Source organism: Oncorhynchus masou, chromosome 33 (genome assembly GCF_036934945.1).
Source record: "Oncorhynchus masou masou isolate Uvic2021 chromosome 33, UVic_Omas_1.1, whole genome shotgun sequence".
Lineage (NCBI taxonomy): Eukaryota > Metazoa > Chordata > Actinopteri > Salmoniformes > Salmonidae > Oncorhynchus > Oncorhynchus masou.
In genome coordinates this window covers 32,894,889-32,920,603 of record NC_088244.1, presented here as the reverse complement: position 1 = coordinate 32,920,603, position 25,715 = coordinate 32,894,889, and the positions used below count along the sequence as shown (strand labels likewise).

Sequence of the window (25,715 nt, the reverse complement as noted above, 5' to 3'; positions counted from 1 at the left end):
TAAGAGGGGGACGAGGACAAGGAGGAGGCATGCCAGGGCTGGATACGCCACTCCAGACGCTACTTCCCCAGACGCTACTTCCCCCGCTGTTTAGCCAGAGAGAACATTGCTTGTGATGTTGATGAGGGGCTGTGGCCAGGCCCAAATAGGAGACAGGGTGCACCCTAATTGTTTTTTTCTTTATAGTGACAAGCCTATTTGTTTTTATATTCTACTGTATTTGTTTTGTCTGTTACTGTTCATCCCAAAATGTGGATGTAAATACAATGTATTTATTTCTCAATACATTTCCCCCCCCCCCCTTGCATTTCTGTTTGTAGTGTAAATATATACTGAGTATGCATACATACTGTATATATTTGTGCATATACATGTACGTGTGAGTGCTATGACAAACTGCCGTGGACTCCACTGAACATGCAAAAGACAAGATAGTAGTGTTTTACATTTGTCACATCCTTGTGTAGTTGGCATGTATAAGAGCTAATCATTTGATGGTGTGTGTGTAGAGTTTTGAAAACACAATTTTGAGAAGAGTTAAAATAGTTTTGAATTAAGTTTTTGGTTTTGCAAGAGATGTGTGATGTTTTGCAAGTGTGTGTTTGGGGGGTTTGTGTGTAGTCTAGTGAAAAGGAGCCATAGTTTCAGAAATTATGTGTAAGCAATTGTCAAAAACTGTAATGCTATCCGTCTTGCATTAGAACACAATAGTAATTACTACTTATGTAAGCCTAGGTAATTCCAGCCAGGCCTTTGACCAAGTTTGTTCCCAACTAATCTGATAATTGTATAATTTAAACAGCTGTAGCCCATCTTAAACCGATACTGTTTTCATTTTTAGAAACGCAGGCCTTCTTGTTTAGATTTAAGAGAATGCCGGCTACATAGGCAATGCATTTTTTCAGGCATGTGAGACTTTTGCACACTGCACAAATGGCTAATTTCTTGACCCATTGGTTTTTGCAAACGTGCACAAAGATCGCCAAACAAAAGAAAACACAACCATCCAATTGTGTCGTCACAGTAGGGACCGCCTTCTGTGTACACGCAGTCTTCCCAATTTGAAGTTGTACAATGTGCATGCTGCCTGGACAGAAGCATCAGTGTGTTGGCTGCGATAGTGGAGTGGGAGGGATATTGATATTGTGGACATTTTATTGTTTCTTTGCTTTTTGTTGTTGATCACAGCGCACATAATATGAAGAATATGACACTTCGAAGGCTTAAAAAAGTAAACTCCTGTGATCCAGCAAGTGGACTTTCGAGCCAGGACGAAATTTACTTTCCGTCCTCAAAGTCAGACAGTTGTAAAACTATGGATTTCCCAACTAATTCGTCGGAGGTGTATAATTACAAGACTTTGGCTTACTCTGGTGGAACGTTGCCAAGGAACTACAGAAAGGTATGTGTCCTGTGTTACAGTGATGGATACATTGTAACTTGCACTTGCTCCTTTAATATTCAGAACTAGGAAACTCGGTCATTTCTGACTTGCTAATGCGTTGAACGTGGCACGTGATTATCTACAACTAGTTAGTTAAAAATGTCCTAGTTCCGATTTGCACAGGAAGGTGGCAGAAGTATTCGACTAAAAATATCAATGAAAGCAGAAGCGTCATGCCTATAGGTGGCACGTGCCCACTTTGACTTGTCCTGTTTTAAAAATATTCTTTGTTGTTTCTCTGTAATACTACTAGCCTGGCAGCTAGCAATTTTTATGAAGTTGGCTTTTGCTAGCCCAACCTCAACTATGTACACTCTTAGGGAGAAAACGGTGCTATTTCGAACTTGAATATGTTTTTGTCCTCGTAGGACAACCCCTTTTTGGTTCCATGTAGAACCCTTTTCACAGAAGGTTCGTAATGGAACCCAAAAGGGTTCTCTTATGGGGACAGCCGAAAAACCCTTATGGAACCCATTTTTGTAAGAGTGAACTAAGAAGCCATGTCAGGCTATCAATCCAGTTAGAGTCGCTAGCTTGTCTAACTGTCTTAGCTGGCAAGCTGGCAGACTTTAGAAAAGCAAGCAATTACTAAATGTACTGAGTAAGACTCATTCTTTCAATCTTTACACATAATTTTGCAGAGAAGCATATTTAGTTTCTTTAAAAAAAGAAAAAAAAGAACCACCAGTCAGTAAACCATATTTTGTTTTACATATAATTAAGTAAGCATAATGATTATGGCTCTAGATTGCAGGAAAAGGCTGTTTCATGTGTTTAAAAAAAAAAAAGCTAAATTCACCACCCAGCCACCTGGAATGATGCCCTGAATGAAAGCACATGGCAGTGTCACTTTCAGCAACAGAGCCCAGCTTGGATATGCTCAATATTTGAAGTCTGATGTAAAGTTTGTTAATTTCTCATGGCTTCTCACTAGCACATATATTGCGCACATAAAATTATGTCTGGCGTTAATTATGAGTCTGACGGCATTCATTGTGTTAGAAGCTGTTTTTCAGTCTCTCTATCTCAAGTGGTGGCTACTGCTAATATACTGACTCAACTCCAGCCACTTTAATAATGGGAAAATTGATGTAATAAATGTATCACTAGCCACTTTATATAATGTTTACATACCCTACATTACTTTGGGGCGGCAGTGTAGCCTAGTGGTTAGAGCGTTGGACTAGGAACCGGAAGGTTGCAAGTTCAAACCCCCGAGCTGACAAGGTACAAATCTGTCGTTCTGCCCCTGAACAGGCAGTTAACCCACTGTTCCTAGGCCGTCGTTGAAAATAAGAATTTGTTCTTAACTGACTTGCCTAGTTAAATAAAGGTAAAATAAAACTCATCATATGTATATACTGTACTCTATAGCATCTACTGCATCTTGAAAATGCCATCACCCATTCATATATTTTTATGTACATATTCTTATTAATTCCTTTACAGTTGTGTGTATAAGGTAGTTGTTGTGAAATTGTTAGGTTAGATTACTTGTTAGGTATTACTGCATGGTCGGAACTAGAAGCACAAGCATTTTGCTACACTCGCATTAACATCTGCTAACCATGTGTATGTGACAAATACAATTTGATTTGATTTAGAAACAGCAGTGTGAATATTTGTATGACCCTTTTATTGTCTGAGCCCAATATGGGTGGTCTGTCGCTGTTTTTACGCACCAAGCATTGTTTCCTGTTTTGATATAAGTTTTGTACAAGAGTTGGCACACTCAAGCAAGAACATAAATGGTGTTCACTTGTCACGTACCAACGCTTTTCACATGGCCCAGCATCATAATCTGGGAATTTACTGATGTAGATTGGCAAAATAGATTTTTTTGGGGGGAAAGCTGAAGCAGTTTTGTTTGACACAACAGCATTGGTTGTCCTTGTTCTATAGATGTACTGTATTAGGAGGCTAGCCAGAGTTATACACACGTCTCCTTCCTATGTCCCTCACCATCATCTGGAGCCTGGGGCCACAACAGGGGAATGTGCAGGGCACCCTGCTCTGCACCCACCACCCCAGGAGTCGCTCTCTGGGAATAAATGAAGTCATTGAGAGTGGCCCGGGACAATTCTGGGAGTTTTGGAAAATAAAGGAAGCAACATTTTTTTTTATGCCCAAAGAGGTAGAGACATAAAAATGCCCTTTCATTGGGTCAACACTTAGGACCATTGAGGTAGAACAGAGGTGAATTGATTGTAGTGTAGGCTAAATACAGTACGTTATGTAGTATGAGAGACTTGTAGTTTACACTAAGTAAAGTGGAGGTTGGGTCCAAATTTGGCTTGGGTTTTCCGTCAATGCAGTGATTGTGGCAAGAGGACCAAAGACTCAAGTCCACACACACATCTGGTTTGTCTACAGTCTGAGTATAACCTGGAGATATTTTAGATCGCTAATGAAAAAAACGGGAAAAAAACACAGTTTGGCGTATCAGCAGTCTGGGCATCACAAGACAGTGGACAGCGTAGAGTAGAGCTAAATATAGGCTAAACAGGGATCAGACAGAACCAGAAATGCGTGTCTATCTGTAATTGTTTCTTACCCGTGTTTTGGCTCAGTAGCTTAAAAACACACACACACAACATGCCTCGGGAGGACCTGATGGACAAGAAGATTGAGGTGTGTACTGAACCTGGCCTACGTACGTAGTTGGGAAATCCCCGTGTGGGTTTTCTGTTCTAACCCCCCCCCCCCAAAAAAATAACTTGATTTTGGTTGTCATATTTCATGTCTGTTATGTTTTCAATTCACAGAGTGGCGGGCTGCAGAAGTGGAAGCCTCTCACTCAAACACCAGAGCCACAGAGGTAAGCCCAACAGTCATCTCACACCCTTCTGTCAGTTTCAGCACACATTGGTGTATCTGTCACTTTTTCACTCTTACTGTGAAAGAAGCGCGTCATACACAGACCGTCAGAACAGACCCAATCAGCCTTACTCTAAACCCTTTCATTCACAACAGACCCAAATGATGTGTTAACTAAACTACAGTGGGCTGCTTTCAGAGTAATTAGAGTATTTCAGAGGCCTCTGGGTTTGATTCTTGGGAAATTTGAATGTGGTGAGTTACAGAAAAGCAGTAGTACAGTAACCTTTTTGTGTTTTTTGGTTATTACTATTTGACATTCTAATGTATTATGCATTTCTATCTAATCTATGCTGTTATGATGTTAAGTGGACATTGCAGTACATACTGCCCAGTTAGACCTTTGGACATTTTTACTTTTGGTATGACGCAAAGAGCCCTTTGGAAACAAAAGAGTGCTTGTCATGTTTTGGCAACAGCAATATCTTGTCATGCAATTTAGATAAGAACATGCAAGAGTTTTATTTGTCATTGTACTGTAGCTGTACTGTAGTTATTTTCTTTGTAGTGTACTTTGTGGATGATTTATAATGCAATTGTTAATTGTTAATTCTGTAAGATATCACATTTTCTTTGTCACGTGTGTTGAATACAACCGGTGTAAACTTCACCGTGAAATGTTTACTTACGAGCCCTTTCCCAACAATGCAGAATTAAAAAGTACGAACAATTTTCTAAGTAAAAAGGCAATAGTAACACTATAAAAACAATGACTAGGCTGTATACAAGGAGTATCAGTACTGAGTCAATGTGCAGAGGTACGGGGTAGTTCAGGTAATTGAGGCAATATGTGCATGTAGGTAGGGGTAAAAATGCCTAGGCAATCAGGATATATATATATAATAAACAGAGTAGCAGCAGAATATGTGAAAGTGTGTCTGGCGTCTGTGTGTGTTGGAGTGTCAGTGGGGTATGTGTGAGTGTGTGTGGGTAGTGGGAGTCCAGTGAGTGTGCAAGGTTCAATGCAAATAGTCCGGGTAGCCATTTGATTAACTCTTCAACAGTGTTAAGACTTGTCGTCTAGTCCATCAAGTCCTCCTGAGGCATGTCGTGTATGTGTGTGTGTGTATATATATATATATATATATATATATATATATATATATATATATATATATATTTTATTTATTTATTATTATTATTATTATTATTATTTTTTTAAACCATCACTTCCTAAAAGAAACAACCTTTTTACTATTTAATTCGTTGTTTTTTTTCAAACTTTTTGCCATTTTAGAGTTCTGTTTAACCATGAGTGTATTACACAGCTAGCTATCATGATGTCCATGTATTTTATGCAGATAAAAAAAATCTAAGAGAGTATGTCAAGGGAATTCCACGTGAAACGAAAAGGAGAGCGTGGTTGATAAAGTCAATAAAAAAATCTCAGTTTTAATACAAGTTGCAACAGGGAAACACCTCCAACACATAAGCAGAGCGCATGTCTCCCAAGCCTTCTCTCAGCAGGCCCTTGTATCCTAACTACATGTGTTCTGTAAACGCATAACACAGGGTAGTGAATCAGACAGCCTCCCAGAATATAATAATAACCAGTGTCCTTGGAACTGGTGCCTTGAGACTGGCGCGAACACTATCAGCAGTCCATAACATTCAAGTCTAGTGACCATCAACCTTGCACAAATAAAAGCATGTGTATTACAGAAAGGAACACTATAATACATTGTGTTCACCATTGAACTGATAATTCATTTTATTCCTTTTAAATATCCCATTACAGCAAATAAGATATTATCTGGAGTGAATATCTATGGAGAGATCGTTGGGAAGCACTCCATTGCACTCTGGCTATTTCATTATTAAGCATTTTCAGTGAGGATGAGGAACCCATGTGTTTTATGCACCAGGTGGTGATGTCACTCACCAGTCACAATTGGGTCATAGCTCAATACTGTGTATCAAGCAGTCATATCCCAAAAATATTCAATAGTGGATATCAAGTAATCAATCCCTATGTATTCAATACTGTATATCAACTAATCATATCCACGTTTTTCATTTTAGGAAGGTTGTTGTCCTGATGAAGGAGGAGGAGGAGACCTTTGGCTTTGAGATCCAGGTAAGCAGATTATAGACGTGGGGGGTGGAGGTTATTTGTTGATTTCTGAGTGTCCTTCTCCCTCACATTCACATTAACTCAGGTGAGATTGATTCCTCCAACCATGTGGATGATTTTCCGATAAATCCCATAAGATACACACTCCAATCTAAATGTGTTGAACGGTCATCAGCGTATCGATCAGATACACTACATGACCAAAAGTATGTGGACGCCTGCTCATCAAACATCTCATTCCAAAATCATGGGCATTAATACGGAGTTGCCCCCCCTGCTACAACAGCCTCTACTTTTCTGGGAAGGCTTACCACTAGATGTTGGTACATTGCAGCTACTCTTCCTGGGTCCACACAGAACATGAAACAGGACATAATACAGAACATTAAATCGACAACAGCTCAAGGACAGAACTACATAAATAATGTTTTTATTTATTTTACAGAAGGCACACGTAGCCTACATATCAATACATACACACAAACTATGTAGGTCAAACAAGGGAGAGTTGTTGTGCCATGAGGTGTTGCTTTATCTGTTTTTTGAAACAGAGTTCCATGCAATAATGTCTCTATATAATACTTTACACTTTCTTGAATTGGTTCTGGATTTGGGGACTGTGAAAAGATGTCTGGTGGGGTGTGTGTGTGTGTGTGTGTCAGAACTGTGTGTAAATTGACAAGGCAAACAATTTGGGATTTTCAACAGTTTCTTGTTAAAAGAAGTGATGCAGTGTCTCTTCTCAACTCTTAACCAAGAGAGACTGGCATGCATAGTATTTATATCAGCCCTCTAACTATAATGAAGAGCAAGACGTGCCGCTCTGTTCTGTGCCAGCTGCAGCTTAACTAGGTCTTTCCATGCAGCTCTCGACCACGCGACTGGACAGAAATCAAGATAAGACAAAACTAGATCCTGCAGGACCTGCTTTTTGGAGTGTGGTGTCAAAAAAACAGCGCATCTCTTTATTACAGACAGACCTCTCCCCATTTTACCAGCCATTGAATCTAAATTATGTTTTGACCATGGAAGTTTACAATCTAAGGTGACGCCATGTAATTTAGTTTTCTCAACTTGTTCAACAGCCATACCATTACCAGATTCAGCTGATGTCTAGAACTTAGGGAATGATTTGTACCAAATACAATGCTCTTAGTTTTATAGATGTTTAGGACCAGTTTATTGCTGGCCACCCATTCCAAAACAGACTGCAAGTCTTTAAGGGTTTCAGTGACTTCATTAGCTGTGATTGCTGACGCGTATATGGTTGAATCAACAGCATACACATGCTTTGTTTAATGCCAGTGTCAGGTAATTGGTAAAAATAGAAAAGAGTAGAGAGCCTAGAGAGCTAGCCTGTGGTACACCACACTTTACATGTTTGCCATTAGAGAAGCTTCCATTAAAGAAAACACATTGAGTTCTATTAGATAGATGGCTCTGAATTCACAATATGGCAAGGTTGAAAAGCCATAAAACATACATTTTATGGTTGTGGTCAAAATAATATCACAGGTTGCACTGAAATATAACAGTACAGCTCCCACAATCTTCTTATTGTCAATTTCTTCCAACCAATCATCAGTAATTTGTGCGAGTGCAGTACATGTTTAGTGCCCTTTTCTATAAGCATGCCGAAAGTATTTTGTTAATTTGTTTACAGAGACATAGCTTTATATTTGGTCAAACACAATTCTTACAACAGTTTGCTAAGAGCTGGCAGCAAGTTTATAGGTCTGCTGTTAGAACCAGTAAAGGCAGCTTTACCACTCCAGGCCTGAGGACAAAGACTTTCCTCTAGGCTCTGATTAAAAACATGACAGATAGGAGTGGCTATAGAGTCAGTTACCATCCTCAGTAGCTTTGCATCTAAGTTGCCAATGCCAGGAGGTTTGTCATTATTGATCAATAACAATAAAAAAATCCACATCTTTTACAAAATTCGAACTTGCAATGCTTTTCTTTCATTATTATTATTTTTTTATGCATGCATACAATGGCTCACTGTTCGTTGTTGGCATTATCTACCTAAGTTTGCCCACTTTGCCAATGATGTAATCAATAAAATAATTGGCAACATCAAATGGTTTTGTGATGAATAAGCCATCTGATTCGATTAAAGATGGAGTTGAATTTCTTTCTGCCCATAATTTAATTTAAAGTACTCTGTTTTTCCATCATTCTTCATATCATTGAGCTTGGCTTCATAATGCAGTTTCTTCTTGTTGAGTTTAGTCACATAATTACTCAATTTGCAGTAAGCCAGCTAGTCAGATGTTCAACCAGACTTATTAGCTGCTCCTTTTGCCCCAACTATTTCAACCATACAGTTGTTCAATTCCTCATCAATCCATGGAGCCTTAACAATTTTAATAGTCAGTCTCTTAACAGGTGCATGTTTTTAGCAATAATTTGAAGAAGCAAATTCATATTTTATTCAAGTGCAGCATCTGGATGCGCCTTATTAATCCCATCAGACCAACATTTTTTTACATCCTCCACATAAGAGTCACAACATATTTTGTATGATCTCTTATACTATTTTAGGCCCAGCTTTTGGAACTTTGGCTTTCCTGGATATAGCATCCAATGGGTACGGATACAGCTTTAGAACAAGGTTCTACAGTATTAGTAAAAATGTGATCAATACATGTGGATGATCTTGTTCCTGTAGTGTTTGTTAATAATCTGAGCCAGATTACAGGCACTGGTTACAGTGAGAAGCTTCCTCTTGAGCAAGCAGCATGATGAAAACCAGTCAATATTCAGGTCCCCAAGAAAGTAGACCTTTCTGTTTACATCACATAAACGATCTAGCATTTCACACACATTATTTATATGCTGACTGTTAGCACTTGGGCAAAGTTAACTTGCAACCACAACACTTCATTAACATTTGACATAAGATCTTCTCTAAGCATTACATGGATATGGCTCTGAATATATATATATATATATATATATATATATATATATATATATATATATATATATATATATATATATATATATATATATACAGCAACACCTCCCCCATAATAATTTCTCTCTTCTATAGATGGCACCTGGGCCTGTTAGCGGCCTGTCATTGGACCGGTGGTGGATTTTTCAGTCCTGTGGGCGCACTCCACCTCAATCTTCCTGTGGTCCATCTCCAATTTCTCAGAGATCATTTCCTTGACTTTGTCCTCAGATTCCGTCCAGGTCTCGTGTGGAGATTCTGCAATTCCATCCACAACCATGTTATTCCGCCTTGCTCGTCCCTCAAGATAATCAGATTTATCCGTCATTGTTATCATGGATTCACACACAGAACTAATGCCCTCTCTCAATGACTTACAGATTGCTGCCATTTCTCCTGTTTCAACTCATTGAGCTGACCCTGGGAGAACTGCAAGCTGTTCATGTCCTGAACCTCTCTGGTCAGGTCATCCATTCTTTTATTAGTTGAATCAATCAGTATTTGGACAAAACACTTGAAGCTATTTTCTTGTTGTTGTAACAACTGCTTGTAGAACTCTTTTTGTTTGTTTCAAAGATCCTTCACCTGTGATAGACACCACTGTCCTCAACTGTACTCCCGCTGGCTTTGGTCTTTGTTATGGTAGCTAGCAACATAGGTTACGCTGTTACTCCTAGCAGTTCCAGACGGCAGGTCACAGGGAAGATTTGAAACCATAAACAGCAGGGATCTAGACAGCCACAAACCCGCGACAATCTGCAGTCCCAGCCACAATGGCTAACCGTGTCGCAGGATGCGTTCAAGCCCTCAAGAAACCCTGTTAGCTTGATAGGCAGCTAGCTAGACAGAGAGTAGCAGTCCCAGCAACTGATGCCAACTGCATCCAAACTAAAAAGTTAACTAGCTACTAAGAAACTTTCCAATACACTTTCAAAACAACAAACATTTCCACAACAACCAACAACCGAGCTCGTTCAACGGGAAGTGCTTCCACTCAGCCACAAGGGCATTAGAGAGGTCGGGCACTGATGTTGGCTGATTTGGCCTGGCTCGCAGTTGGTGTTCCAATTCAACCCAAAGGTGTTGGGTGGGGTTGAAATCAGGGCATTGTGCAGGCCAGTCAAGTTATTCCTCACCGATCTCGACAAACCATTTCTGTATAGACCTCGCTTTGTGCACGGGGGCATTGTCATGCTGAAATAGGAAAAGGCCTTCCCCAAACTTTTGCCACCAAGTCGGAAGAACAGAATCGTCTAGAATTGTATGCTGTAGTGTTAAGATTTCCCTTAACTGGAACTCAGGGGCCTAGCCCAAACCATGAAAAACAGCCCCAGACCATTATTCCTTCTCCACCAAACTTTACAGTTGGCACTATACATTCGGGCAGGTATTGTTCTCCTGGCATCCGCCAAACACAGATTTGTCAGTTGGACTGCCAGATGGTAAAGTGTGATTCATCACTCCAGAGAACGAATTTCTACTGCTCCAGGGTCAAATGGCGGTGAGCTTTACACCACTCCAGCCGACGCTTGGCATTGCGCATGGTGATCTTAGGCTGCTCGTGTGAGGCTGCTCGGCCATGGAAACCCATTTCATGTGCTGACGTTGCTTCCAGAGGCAGTTTGGAACTTGCTAGTGAGTGTTGCAGCCGAAGGTAGACAATTTTTATCTGCTTCAGCACTCGGCGGTCCCATTCTATGCGCTTGTGTGGCCTACCATTCCGTGACTGAGCCGTTGTTGCTTCTAGACATTTTCACTTCCCAATAGCATCACTTATAGTTGACCAGGGCAGAAATTTGACGAACTGACTTGTTGGAAAGGTTGCAATCTTATGACGGTGCCATTTTGAACGTCACTGAGCTCTTCAGTACGGGCCATTCTACAGCTGATGTTTGTCTATCGAGATTGCATGGCTGTGTGCTTGATTTTATACACCTATCAGCAATGGGTGTGGCTGAAATAGCCGAATCAATTAATTTCAAGGGGTGTCCACATACTTAAATGTGTATGTAGTGTACTTTTGAAATGTATCCCTGAACCTCATTCTTTCTCAATATAAGGGTCTGATGTATCCCATCCCATGACTGGAGACAATGAGGCGGTTTTGTAGTCGTTTTCTCTCGGGTCTATTTTCAAAGCAGCATGGTTTTGTAAAATCCTCTCTCACACTCCTGCGTGTCGTGTCAGACCTACTATATTCCAATCCCTCGAGCACTGTAAACACTCCGACTTCTGCACATAGACCCCCTTTATCTTTCAGAGCTCCCTCCTCTCTGTCCCTGCAGCGATTCCTTTCAATGCACCACTTGTTGTCAGCCTCACCTCTTAAGAGAAGATGCCCGGCCAATTTAAGGGCCGTGAAAATCATCATTACCAAAGTACTGCTCTAGGTTCACAACACTGCCTTGTTTTGCTTATAGTTATTCCAGATAGATGGTTAAATTTAGGGTTCGGATGGAGGTCCCTCCTTTCCTGCCAAGCCCTGTTCTTTAGGAAGTGAGGTCAAAGCCCAGAGATGGTAGAGATGGATGCCATTAGGATCCTGTGCTTTTTTCCATCATGTCGCTGGACTTTACCAGTTCTAAGTGTGATAAGAGGATAATGTCAGTATCAACTATGTACTGTAAATGCATAGTTGGATTGGAATTTGCATGTTCTGTTTCTGTGGAAGGCCTCTGGGTCTGGGAAGGAAGGAAGCCTGCGTTGAGAGATATGGAGAAGTCAACTGCAGAGACATGTCAAAACAAGGGAGAATGCTCACAGATTATTTCACGTAGATGAGGATGACACTTGAGTTTGTCTAGTTTTCCTTTCTGTTGGTACAATGCTTTCGGGAAGAATTCAGACCCCTTGACCTTTTCCAAATTTTGTTACGTTATAGCTTTATTCTAAAATGGATAAAGTAACCCCCCCCCCCCCCCCATCAATCTACGCTCAATACCCCATAATGACGAAGCAAAAAAACATTGTTTTTTTTAGAAATGTTAGCATAAGAAAAAAACGGATATCACATTTACATAACTATTCAGAACCTTTACTCAGTATTTTGTTGAAGCACAGCGATTAGAGATTTGAGTCTTAGGTATGACGCTACAAGCTTGGCACACCTGTATTTGAGGAGTTTCTCCCATTCTTCTCTGTTTCTTCTCAAGCTCTGTCAGGTTGGATGGGGAGCGTCGCTGCACAGTTATTTTCAGGTCTCTCCAGAGATGTTCAATCAGGTTCAAGTCTGGGCTCTGGCTGGGACACTCAAGGACATTCAGAGACTTGTCGCAAAGCTACTCCCGAGTTGTCTTGGCTGTGTGCTTAGGGTTGTGTTCCTGTTGAAAGGTCCCTTCGCCTCAGTCTGAGGTCCTGAGCACTCTGGAGCATGTTTTCATCAAGGATCTCCCTCTACTTTGCTCAATTAATCTCCCAGTCCCTGCTGCTGAAAAACATCCCCACAGCTTGATGCTGCCACCACCATGCTTCACCATAGGGACGGTGCCAGGTTTCCTCCAGATTTGACGCTTGACATTCAGGCCAGAGTTAAATCTTGATTTCATCAGACCAGAGAATCTTGTTTATCATGGTCTGAGAGTCCTTTAGGTGCCTTTTGGCAAACTTCAAGCAGGCTGTCATGTGCCTTTTACTGATGTGTGGCTTCCGTCTGGCCACTCTACCATAAAGGCCTGATTGGTGAAGTGCTTCAAGGATGGTTGTCCTTCTGGAAGGTTCTCCCATCTCCACAGAGGAACTCTAGAGCTCTGTCAGAGTTACCATCGGGCTCTTGGTCACCTCCCTGATCCAAGGCCCTTGTCACCCAATTGCTCAGTTTAGCCGGGCGGCCAGCTCTAGAATGAGTCTTGGTGCTTCCAAACTTCTTCCATGTAAGAATGATGGAGGCCACTGTGTTCTTGGGGACCTTCAATGCTGCAGGAAGTACCCTTCCCCAGATCTGTGCCTCGACACAATCATGTCTCTGAGCTCTATGGACAATTCCTTCGACCTCATGGCTTGGTTTTTACTCTGACATGCACTCTCAACTGTGGGACCTTATATAGACAGCTGTGTGCCTTTCCAAATAATGTCCAATCAATTGAATGTACCACAGGTGAACTCTAATCAAGTTGTTTAAACATCAAGGATGATCAATGGAAACAGGATGCACCTGAGCTCAATTTCGAGTCTCAAAGCAAAGGGTCTGAATATTGTGTAAATAAGATTTCTGTTTTTTTAATCTAAAAACCTGTTTTCGCTTTGTCATTATGGGGTATAGTGTGTAGATTTGATGAGAATGTCTTTATTGAATCCATTTTAGAATAAGGCTGTAACGTAACAAAATGTGGGAACAAGTCAAAGGGTCTGAATACTTCCCGAATGCACAGTGGATAGCTGGTTTTACACCTGAGTAGGTGGCATTTGACATGATTTACTGACTATGGAATTGCCCATTATTTTGTCTGTCGCTTAGTGTCTCAACAGACAAGCATGTCAAGGGAAAACCGGAGTTCAAACGTCCCTCAGGATAACGCTGTCGGACGGCAGTTGAATAACGCAATTCTTTTGACAAGGCAACTTAGGGGAAGTCTGGCTGTGGTTGTCACATTTGCCTTCGAGATAGAAACTGTCATGTGTGAATCGAGGAAGGAAGATCGTCAACAAGATGTGTGGAAAATGTTTGCGTGTCAAGTACACTGTTGGTTTACCTTTTATTTTTCTGCAGTATGATGACACAGAATAGAATGTTTTTTAATGTCACTGGTGAATCATAAGGAAATATGTCTGATTGTTCTAACCAAATGTGTTGATAAAGGTCCTGGCTCATGAAGAGACTGCTTTTCATATCATTTTTTATGACAGATGTTGATAGAGAGCTCTATTAGTTTCGACTAACCACACAAGGGAAATGTAAGCTTCTTTTTTTGCATATAAATTGATATCTGTCTTCCTTCTGCCTATCTGTTTCGAAGTTGTCTGTCTTGCAGTTTCATCAGCCAATGTTATCTAATCTGCTGTGTAGCACAGGGTTTGTCTGACGGTCCTCGCCAGAGTCAGGCCTTCAGATGCAGACTACAATCTCAGTAGCACATAGTTTAATATCACAAATATTCAACAATACTGCTGGAGAGGTGCTAGGCTCCCCTGTACCATGAACTGTCTTCAAAGTTTCAAATGCCTTTCTGTCTGTTACACAGCAAAGCCTAGAGCTTTAGGCATAGACCTTTTGGCATTTGTGAAGGGAAATGACCAATGATTTTGAACATGACGAAAGAATATATCCATGCCCTGTATCTAATTGTTCCTAAGAATACATTTAATTTAATGAAAAGCTGTCAACCAAAAATTCTAATTCTAAGTCATTATTCCAACTTCTTCCAGACATATGGGCTGCACCACCAGGACCAGAACTCTGTGGAGATGTGCACATTTGTGTGCAAGGTTCATGACGACAGCCCCGCTCAACAAGCCGGACTCAAAGTCGGTAAGTGAAACTGAAAAACCCTGTTCAATAGGGATTTTTTTTTTTTTTTTTACAGTGTTGAACAGCATTGGACACATACAGTACATGACCTGCCTTTACTGAATATAGACCTCAGGCGAAGAAAGGAGGACAGGTGTTTTTGATAGGAGCCCGCCCCTTTCTTGTTTGCCAGCCAGGAAGCTAGTAGTCTCTAAGTAAACGCAAGCACAAATGCATTAGGGAAGTACAAATATTAGTGTGCCTACTCATTTTCCAGTCAACAAACACTAAAGGGAGAGATTAATTTAACAAACACCATATGAGTCAACTCCCTTGTCTCCGTTGCCGCCTTGCCAGATACAATACCTCTGTCATACACATACAGTAACTCGGCCGTGTCTACTTCAATCATGTTTTTTTGTGTGTATTTTAAAAATAGCATTCTTGAATAGACATGCTCTATTTTTTTTCTAGTCTGAATCATCATTACCATCCAGTTGATCAGAAACAATAGGGGAAGTGAACGAAGAAATGGTATATTCTCACATTTAATTTCTCTATACCTTATACTACAGTACACGTGTCTGTTAATCTCAGAGAGAAGGCGCTCTAGAGGCAGGGCTACATCCTCCGCTTCACACTACACATCACATCAGACATACAAGTGTCAGTTTCACTTCCTACATTCCATACATGACTTGTTTATTGTTCCCTCCCTGTGTTTTTCTCTAAACTGAACCATTAGAACTTTATCAGTTGTGGCTGCTTTGTGTGACGTGCTGTTGTCTGTGCCCAATAATGTCTGTGCCATGTTTTGTGCTGCTACCATGTTGTATTGCTACCATGTTGTTGTGTTGCTGCCTTGCTATGTTGTTGTCTTCGGTCTCTTTATGTAGTGTAGTGTTGTCTCTGTTGTTGTGATGTGTGTTTTGTCCTATATTTATATTGTATTTATATTTATATTGTATTCATGTTTAATCCCCGCAGGAGGCCTTTTGGTAGACCATCATTGTAAATAAGAATTTGTTCTTAACTGACTTGCCTGGACAAATAAAGATTTAAATTTGAAAAATGATCTCACAGGGGAGAAAAAGGGTGTGGTTCACCGAAGGGGAAAAGGCATTGTGTTTCAGCCTGCAACTCCAACCAGGTCGGGTCAGAACCATCTGAAATCAATAAAAAAATTTTTTACAGTAACAGATGGAGTAACACAAATCCTTGATCAATATTGTTCAGGCTGTCTTATCAGCGAAAGTGGGTAACCACGGCACGTGTGCCAAGTCGCCTGCCATGACCACACAGCCAGGGTTTAGACTAGAGTGCCTGTATCACACATGGGCTGCAGGAGCACCAGCCAACCAAGTGCTTCTTATTGCTCTACAAACCACAGACGCTAGTGGGATCAGACTCGTCTCAGCAGAACCACAGCCGTGATAAAGCCACACTGGAATGAACTGGGTCCGTTGCCGTTTTGTTAACATGCGTGTTGTTTTGTGCACAGGGGACACCATCACCAGCGTGAACGAGATCACTGTGGACGGATTTCAGCACAAGGAGATTGTTCAGCTCATCAGGGCCTCTGGGAACTCCATTAAGTAAGCAGATCACATCTCATTGGTAAAGGGAACTGGCACGGGGATTGGGGGCTGGTTGTGGATGGTAACAAGACTTCAATGCTCCACTTTGTATAGGCCCGAGTCAAATCGGTTCTTTATACAGAGTTTGTCGACGCTTTCTAATGTCGTTTTCATACGGATAGATCTTGAGTCTTTTTTTTTTTTTCTTGCGCAGTGTAGCAGTACAAAAATCACACCGACTCGATAATGTCGTCTGGCTGTTGACTGAGAATGGGAATACTCATTCATGGCTGACTCTGTAAATCTAGTCTAGTGGCTCCTGAAAGATATTCTGGAGAAAGGTAATATCTTTCAAGTGATTACCATACAATGAATGTGACATGGACGTACTCTAAACCGTTCTGTTCATGTTTGCACACCAAAGTTGCCTAGAAGCAAGCCATATACTGTTGTTAATATGCAGAATGAACTTGCTCCGTGTTACATTGGAACCACACTCTCACTCTCTTTGTCTGCTTGTAAAAGATAAAAGGCCTATTAGAATCGAGACCCATTTTTATAAACTCAGAAGGCAACTGATTAAGCAGTGGAGTTAACCACATGAGAGGCCCAGCTCATGCCTCTTGTCTAACTATAGACTTCATCAAATTATTCTCGCCTCTAGTAAACATATAGGCCTACTGAACCATTAACAGAGAGCTTGTATCAGCCCAGTAAAAACAACAAACCCCCTCAGATGTGCACCTGTTGCTGCAGTCTAGTGGGTGTCTTGAAACGTGATACCATCCTGAAGCTTCCCCCCCCCTACTTGTAAACTGTTGAGCAGAGACTCTAGCATGTTAGGGTCTCCTATATAAGGGCCTTTACATGGCTACTTCTGAAGTTCCTCTCTATTCTTAATTGGGCCCAGAGTATGCTTTGAATCCTTACTTTACTTTGTGGCTCTCTGGCCTTCATGTGTCTGAATTAACATTAACATTACTGTCTTTACTATAGGCTGGAAACAGTGTACAGTGACTCCATTCGAAAAGCAGAACTGGAGGCAAGGCTTCAGTATCTAAAGGTGAATCTTTCTCTCTCTCCCCCCCTTCCCCTTGTTAGCAAACCTCTGGTTCGGCTTGCTTCTACATTTCAACAGAAATTGAGTATCCAGTGTGGTGTGTGACAATGACAATAGGAGTTGACTATAGCGCACAAACAGATCTGGGACCAGGCTAGTGTGTGACTGGGATCAGTCTGACAGTGTAGTGAAAAGCCTATAGCCAGTAGCCCGAAAAAGCCGCTCTCTCACCATGCAACACGCTAGATTTAGACCAATCCCTTTCCCACCTGTTTTTCCCTCTGCTCCCACCTGTTTCATGACTAGCCGCAGCAATGCTCTCCAGCATGCTTACAGAAGGCTGTGAGAGCACATTGAATGAAAGTAGACACGCAGTTTTACAAGCTTATGTTACACTTGGCTGGTAGAAAGGACCTTTTTAGTATCTGAAAACAAGTGGCTTTTCTCAAGGTGACGGCTGCTGTCCCCAAGCTCATCCATCAGGCTCACAGTTGGAAATCACACAAAATGTCACCTTTTTGACTGCTTTCTAATATTGCTGTATTTTCTTTAAACAGCAAACCCTACATGAGAAATGGGATGAATACAGATCTTTGATGATGCAAGAGCAGAGGCTTGTTCATGGTAAGTTATTCGTTTATGTTGATCTATATGATCTCAGGTAAATTTAATTTGAAGTCCATTCAAGATGTGTAACACTCTTTCTCTGTGTCCTCTAGGCATAGTGATGAGTGATGCTGCTATCTATGAGTCCCTGGAGTCTGCGGGGGTGTACGGTAGTCTGGGCGCACCGAGCCCGGCCGCCCTGCGTGCCCTCCGCTGCACCGGCAGCACCAGCAGCAGCGCCAGCCACCTGAGTGTCACCACAGAGGAGGACCCACTCTACCAGACCTGTCTGTACCAGGGGCAGGGCGACCGCCTCAACGACGCCAACGGTGACCTCACCAGAACTACCAGCAGCACAGAGAAAGACCAACAGGAACAGGAGAAGCCACCTCAGGGTAAGCAGAGAATGATCCGTCCCGCCAGCGAGCTCTTCACCTCGGCCAAGACCCACCTGACCCGCAGCGCCAGTACACGCAGCTACCTGAGGGGCTCCAACAACTCTTCGTCAGCACCAGGGGAGAAAGTGCAATCGGGAGGGTTCAGCTCGCTACAGAGGAAACCCAAACAGAAGAGCTTCCGCCGACGCCTCCTCAAGTTCATCCCTGGACTGAACAGAGCCATGGAGGAGGAGGAGAGCAAGCTCTGAGGACTAAACAGACTAAACACCCAAAGAACTGGAGACTCTTTCTGACCCAAAGACTTAACATTGCCTCTGACTCTCTAAAACTAACAACCAACAACCAAAGCTTTCAAATAGTGCCAAATCTATCCAGTCATACTTTTGTACTTGTTAATGTTACATTTGGTCCAGTAGATCCAATGGTTCTTTGAGTTTTGAAGCACACTCAATTTTCAGGAGAGGATTTGACATCTGTACATACTGTACCTTGGTTACTGGTTTTATATTTCATAAGTTATTTATTTATTTTTGACTTGTAAGACCTATGTACAGAATAATTTCTTTTTTTTGTGCTTTAGAAAATTATTTTTATTAGATTTTTTTTGTCATCATGACAGTTGAAAACAAATGCCTCATTACATGAGACTTTTTATAAGAGGCACATTTGTTTACTGCCTTTGTACCAGATTGATCCTGTGTTCATTGCCAAAAATATCTAAAAATAAATGTGTCATTTTGATTAGCCTGGCTTGTTTTTTATTTTTTTATCTATTATGTATGAAGGCTTTGTTTCCTGGAGTACATTGACTGTCTATTCCACAGCTGGTCTAAGAAGTTGTAGCTGACCCAGCACGTTAACATAACACTATTTATAAGCAAAAACACCAGATGTTTCACTCTAGACTGTGAAGCCGTCACACAATAACAGTGAAAAGATATATTATTCTGAGATACTTGATATATCTATCCCCTTCATGTGCTTTCATAACCCTTTTGGCCCTTTAAAAAAAATGTTATGGCCTCAAGGGTGGGGATGAGGGATGGGTGGAGGAGGGTTTTGGTGGTTGAACATTCTTCCGATTCTCAAGCTGTGATTGTCGGAGAGGCATAATCCAGAAAGGAGGCCGTTTTGTACTTGGTCTGACAGTCATTTAGTTGTCGGGAGAACGCTGCGGGAATGTGCTGAGAAAAGAATGGCCCAACATTCCAAAACCCGGCTGCCCTCCTTTTCAATTCTTGCAGACAAATGGTGAGCGCTCTTGGTTCCATGCTCACTACATTACCATGATTTGTTGAATGCTCAGATGGTCAGGCCGGGGGGGGATCACAGTTGACCTAAGAGGTTAAGATGGTCCCTCTCTCCTTTTGCGCCCTAATCCCTTTGTCCTCTGCTCGGTCATTTACAATTGCATGAAGAGGGGCTGTGAACACTGATGACATTTAGACATGTTTCAGACATTCAGAGCCAGGACCACTTAAGTCCCTGGCCCTTTTGTTGTTTTAAGCGGAGGAGGAGGAAGGGGTGAATGAATGGAAAGCTGATGTGAGAGGGATTATTATGCAAGCTTGTGGCTTGTGGCCCTAAAAATGTTAGAGAACGAATGGGCCCTTTCTTTTACTACAGTCTGACTGCATAACGAGCAGGGAATTAGACAGGGCGATGGCGACCCAAACAGAATGAATGTGTGAATGGGGCATTTACAAAAAAGCTGCCAAAACAAAGAGCATGCAGTTGGTGCTGGGCAATTAACACAGTGGGAGGTGAGACTGTGGGGCTGCTCTGCCCCCCACTGTTAATACACTGCTGTTTATTTAAGCCAGAGTGCTGTATTTGTTGTGTGTGTAAAAGGGGATGGATGTCCAGGGTTTACTGTTAGGACATGAACCATGAGAAGTGGACATGTCTGCTGATTCGGAGCTGTGAGTTAAAATGCCTTTCAGGCTAGCTATGACCCCACCAGTTTGAGGGATGGGTGTCATACGTACCATATGTGTACCAATACCATTGTCGCAGTGTCACAATAACAGGACTTCAAAAATGATATACCCACAAAACAATCTTCCATGGATGAGTTTGCTGAAAGAGTAAGCCTGTGAGAGAGTGTAATCAATCATCTTTTTTAATTGAAGTAACCATCTGTTTTCTCATATGAAGTCTTTAGACCAGTTCACCAGGAGCGGAGCTCTCTTTCCACCCATATATACCTCTCCAAAAACAGCTGACTCACTTTTGCGCTGACGTCTGGCGATTCAAGTTTCCATTCCATTAATCGTACTAGAGGGTGTCTTGGAACAACAGAGGTCATTTTGTCACCTGGTGTGTACATTCTTATCCAGTCAAATGTGGATTATTACTGTGAAGCTGTTTAGTGTCTGTACTGCATCCATACTGAACAAGCCTTGACTAGAGAGAGCAAAGGTTACAAGCATCAAAGCCCACATGGTGTGCTGGGGTCATGCTGTGCCAATTGTTACTGTTGTTGAGTCTTGAAACATGCCTGAATATTTCCGCTTTTGGGACCCATCAATGCAGACAGAGGTGGGGTTGTGGTGACTGGGGGTCGTCGCCGTGAACCTTTTCCCTGATAAAAATAGAATGCTCAGATGAGGAAGTGAGAGCTGGTCTATGACACAGTAACGACACTGTGGTTAGTGTAGGTGTCTGGCATGTTGGAGCTCTATGGTGTTGGTTGTCTCTGGAGGAAGAGTTAAGAGATCTGTTGGGTAGGCAGTCTACGCATGCAGGATGTGGGTGACGATTGTGAAAAAGAGTTTTGCTCATATCTCTCTCCATACTGGTGGACTTACTGGATTCCCCTCGTTTTTTGGTTGGTGTGTGTGTGTGTGTCAGGGGTGGGTGGAACAGGGGGTAGGACAGGAATACAAATCAGACGACACGTGCATGGCTTGATGGGACACTTGTGCTTCTCCCTAACAACTCGACAAGTGGGGTATACAAAGAGAGGAATCGGGGGAGGAACCAGAACTGTTGATTTCCCTACTTAACTCAAATGGCCAGACCACTGGGCACACCATCTCATTTCAATGAGAATAATTTGGTAATATTTGGTTGAGATGTAGATTAATGAGATAACAACCTACTGTATATTCACCCAGTCAAAAAGACAGCCAAAGTTAGTTGAATTTTCAAAGTGTTATCACTATGCTTTTAACCATCTACAAGCACCACCAAATTCCCATGGAAAAACAATGTTGGATTTTTGGTTTAGTTGTCACCCAAATGTCCATCACTATAATAATAATAATAATATATCCCATTTAGCAGACGCTTTTGTCCAAAGCGACTTACAAGTCGGCTGGGGCCACTACTTTTTTACATATGGGTGGTCCCAGCGGGAATCGAACCCACTTTCAACCATTTTAAAGTACAACAAAATTCAAATGGGAATACAATGTAAGATATTTTATTATTTATACAACAGATTATGTTATCACTGTGCTTCATCTAATAGCAGAACCAAGTGACCTGGATTGCAGTTGAGATTAGATTAAAAGTACATTTTCAATTGATCTTTTCAACATGTCCCTGATTGAGTCTGTAATACCAACATGTTTCAAGCAGACCACCATCGTCCCTGTGACAAAGAACACAAAGGCAACCTGCCTAAATGACTACAGACCTGTAGCATTCACGTCAGTAGCCATGAAGTGAAAGGCTGGTAATGGCTCACATCAACACCATTGTCCCAGAAACACTAGACCCACTTCAATTTGCATACCGCCCCAACAGATCCACAGATGATGCAATCTCTATTACACTCCACACTGCCCTTTCCCACCTGGACAAAAGGAACACCTATGTGAGAATGCTATTCATTGATTACAGCTCAGCGTTCAACACCCAAGTACCCTCAAAGCTCATCACTAAGGATCCTGGGACTAAACACCTCCCTCTGCAACTGGATTCTGGACTTCCTGACGGGCCGCCCCCAGGTGGTGAGGGTAGGTAAGCAACACATCTGCCACGCTGATCCTCAACACTGGAGCTCCCCAGGGGTGTGGGCTCAGTCCCCTCCTGTACTCCCTGTTCACCCACGACTGCATGGCCAGGCACAACTTCAACACCATCATTAAGTTTGCAGATGACAAAACAGTGCTAGGCCTGATCACCGACAACGACGAGACAGCCTATAAGGATGAGGTCAGAGACCTGGCCGCATGGTACCAGAATAACAACCTCTCCCTCAACATAACCAAGACTAAGGAGATGATTATGGATTACAGGAAAAGGAGGACCGAGCACACCCCCATTCTCATCGACGGGGCTGTAGTGGAACAGGTTGAGAGCTTCAAGTTCCTTGGTGTCCACATCACCAACAAACTAGAATGGTCCAAACACATCAATCGTGTCGTGAAGAGTGGCACAACAAAGCCTATTCTCCCTCAGGAAACAAAAAAGATTTGGCATGGGTCCTGAGATCCTCAAAAGGTTCTACAGCTGCAACATCGAGAGCATCCTGACTGGTTGCATCACTGCCTGGTACGGCAATTGCTCGGCCTCCGACCGCAAGGCACTACAGAGGGTAGTGCGTATGGCCCAGTACATCACTTGGGCTAAGCTGCCTGCCATCCAGGACCTCTACACCAGGCGCTGTCAGAGGAAGGCCCTAAAAATTGTCAAAGACCCCACCCACCCAAGTCATAGACTGTTCTCTACTATCGCATGGAAAGCGGTACCGGAGTGCCAAGTTTAGGACAAAAAAGGCTCCTCAACCGTTTTTACCCCCAAGCCATAAAACTCCTGAACGGGTAATCAAATGGCTACCCGGACTATTTGCATTGTCCTCCCCCCTCCTCTTTTATGCTGCTGCTACTCTCTGTTTATCATATATGCAAAGTCACTTTAACTATACATTCATGTACATACTAATTTTTATTTCAATGACTAAAGAAAGCGTTTGGTTGCAGTCATTGCAGCTACAGGTGGCACAACCAGTCATTGCAGCTACAGGTGGCACAACCAGTCATTGCAGCTACAGGTGGCACAACCAGTCATTGCAGCTACAGGTGGCACAACCAGTCATTGCAGCTACAGGTGGCACAACCAGTCATTGCAGCTACAGGTGGCACAACCAGTCATTGCAGCTACAGGTGGCACAACCAGTCATTGCAGCTACAGGTGGCACAACCAGTCATTGCAGCTACAGGTGGCACAACCAGCACAACCAGTGTTGCATAATTTTGTTTATTAAATAAGTATTAAAATATTGTGTTATTTGTTCACTCAGTTTGCCTGTATCTAATATTAGGTTTTGGTTCAAGATCTGATAACATTCAGTTTAAAAAAATAGAGAAAATCAAAGGGGGGAAATAAATGTTGATATTTGGTTGAGTTGAAAACCAAACACAAGTCAACGTCACTAAATATCATTACATTTGAAATCAACCAGAGCTTGAAATCCTAGGCCTATTGTATTGTATGTACTCTATTTAATTCTGGGTTGACTAGAAACAATAGCTGTTGATGACATTGCTGAGGCTATATAGGCCTAGATGGTGTCATTGATGATATACGAGTGATCAAGTATGGTCTCATTTAATTTGCTCTGTTAAACCTACCCCTTGGAATGACTTCGATAGCAACAGTGAATCTGTTTCATTTTTAAGTGGAGATCTCTCAACAATCATTCTCATGATAGCACATTGCTAATAGTCCGTGATAAATAACATAGCTTAGCTGGGCTTGGTTAAAACCCAAGATAGGACACCAAAGGGTAGCTGTATATAGAGCAATTCTCCAGTAGGAGATATGCCGTCTTTTTTAATTATAGTGGATATAACTTTGAAGATCTGACATTGTTTTAAAGGTACAAATTCAACATATTTTATAATGTTTGTCTATGTTGACATTTGATTACCATGACAATCCTATGGTTGAAATTTCACCATCAGTTTACTTTGATTACTTTTTCAAATCCAGTGTATTATCCACGTAGATTCCACATCACAATACGTTGACAAATCACGCTGAAACAACATTGATTAAACCAGTTTGTGCCCAATGGGTAGCTTCAGTTGTTGTCTTGAGAATTGCCTTTATGTTGGGGGCGCAGGGTAGCCTAGTGGTTTGAGTGTTGGACCAGTAACTGAAAGGTTGCAAGTTCAAATCCCTGAGCTGACAAGGTACAAATCTGTCGTTCTGCCCCTGAACAGGCAGCTAACCCACTGTTCCTAGGCCGTCATTGAAAATAAGAATTTGTTCTTAACTGACTTGCCTAGAAAAATAAAGGTAAAAAAAAATGAAATAATGTTGTCCATTGTCTATACTGCCATCCATTATACTATTGTTTGAGTGTTTGGGACAAGTCACACAACATCAAACGAGGCCAATACCTGTAGTGTAGACCCACACAGAATTCTTCTCGTGTGTGGCAATGTTGATCTGTATTCTCCGCTATTTGAATATCTTCCCACTCAGTCGTACAACCCGATATAGTGCCATGTCATGCTGAGGTCTAATATGTGGTAAATTGTGTTTTGACAGCATGAAATCTTGTTTTCCAGAGGAACTGATACTGCGTAGCCTATTGTGTCACCCTGCAGAGGCTCAACGTGCCTGCTCCTACAGACCCCTGTAGGACCTGCTTTTCATAGTTTACACTCTGACAGGCTGGCATCAACACTCACAGTTTATTAGACTGCTCCCTGAAACAAAGTTCACCTTGTGTGGAGAGGTGGCATTCTCATTGTACTAAAGACGCACCAAAATATTGACCTTCATTGGAAAAAGAACACTAATGGTGGATATTAACACTTTTTGTGTGCAGTGATAAACAGCAAGTAATCTGAAGGCCTATCCTTATCTACTTCTGTAAATTGCCCGCAAATTCCACAAAAAAAAGAAGAAAAGCACCGGTGAAAATGCTGGACGACAAAATGTCCTAATAAAAGTGGAACTGCGACAATCGTAGATCACAGAGTTCACACAGATGCACAAATAGACACGCCATTTTCCCACACAAGTGAGCGACGTGTGAATGTGTCTCATTATAAATATGCCTTTAACTCCCTATACTACTGCTGAACGGTTTAACAGGATGCAATGCAGTGTTCTGCTGGTCTCTCCGATTAACTTCTAGAGAAATTACAACAGCTGCAAGCTCACCCCTCTGAGTCCACTCTTTATGGAGGGAGAGAATGCATCTGTTCTATGTGGCAAGCTTTAACCTCATATGATGGGGTCAGAGTAAATGTTTTACTTTGATTTACCAGAACATCTAAGATTCCTTACAACCGGATGTGTAATCTGTT

At 41.9% G+C, this 25,715-nt stretch overlaps 2 protein-coding genes across 3 annotated transcripts in view; both read left to right on the top strand.

Moving 5' to 3' along the window:
- The first annotated feature begins 1,072 nt into the window (after nucleotides 1–1,072).
- On the top strand, nucleotides 1,073–19,185 carry LOC135528324 (general receptor for phosphoinositides 1-associated scaffold protein-like). Of its 2 annotated transcripts, none has more exons than XM_064957318.1 (8): nucleotides 1,073–1,402; nucleotides 4,210–4,262; nucleotides 6,344–6,398; nucleotides 14,719–14,821; nucleotides 16,302–16,395; nucleotides 17,374–17,440; nucleotides 17,995–18,061; nucleotides 18,157–19,185. In XM_064957318.1, the coding sequence occupies exons 1-8, from the start codon at nucleotides 1,199–1,201 to the stop codon at nucleotides 18,687–18,689; spliced, it is 1,176 nt and encodes a 391-aa protein (XP_064813390.1). In that variant the 5' UTR covers nucleotides 1,073–1,198; the 3' UTR covers nucleotides 18,690–19,185. The 2 variants fall into 2 exon arrangements, with proteins under 2 accessions (XP_064813390.1, XP_064813391.1); XM_064957319.1 differs by lacking the exon at nucleotides 1,073–1,402 and adding an exon at nucleotides 3,768–4,075.
- A 3,321-nt stretch (nucleotides 19,186–22,506) lies between these two features.
- LOC135527467 (nuclear receptor subfamily 4 group A member 1-like) overlaps nucleotides 22,507–25,715 on the top strand; it is a 31,560-nt gene continuing 28,351 nt past the window's right edge. The window contains exon 1 of the mRNA XM_064955985.1: nucleotides 22,507–22,625. Within this exon, the coding sequence (XP_064812057.1) occupies nucleotides 22,507–22,625 (119 nt within the window). The remainder of the gene's footprint in view (nucleotides 22,626–25,715) is intronic.

Coding starts and splice junctions, on each gene's coding strand:
- LOC135528324 (XM_064957318.1), top strand. CDS start 1,199: ATGAAGAATATGACACTTCGAAGGCTTAAAAAAGTAAACTCCTGTGAT. Junction 6,399..14,718: donor CCTTTGGCTTTGAGATCCAG/GTAAGCAGATTA, acceptor AACTTCTTCCAG/ACATATGGGCTGCACCACCA. Junction 18,062..18,156: donor AGAGCAGAGGCTTGTTCATG/GTAAGTTATTCG, acceptor TGTGTCCTCTAG/GCATAGTGATGAGTGATGCT.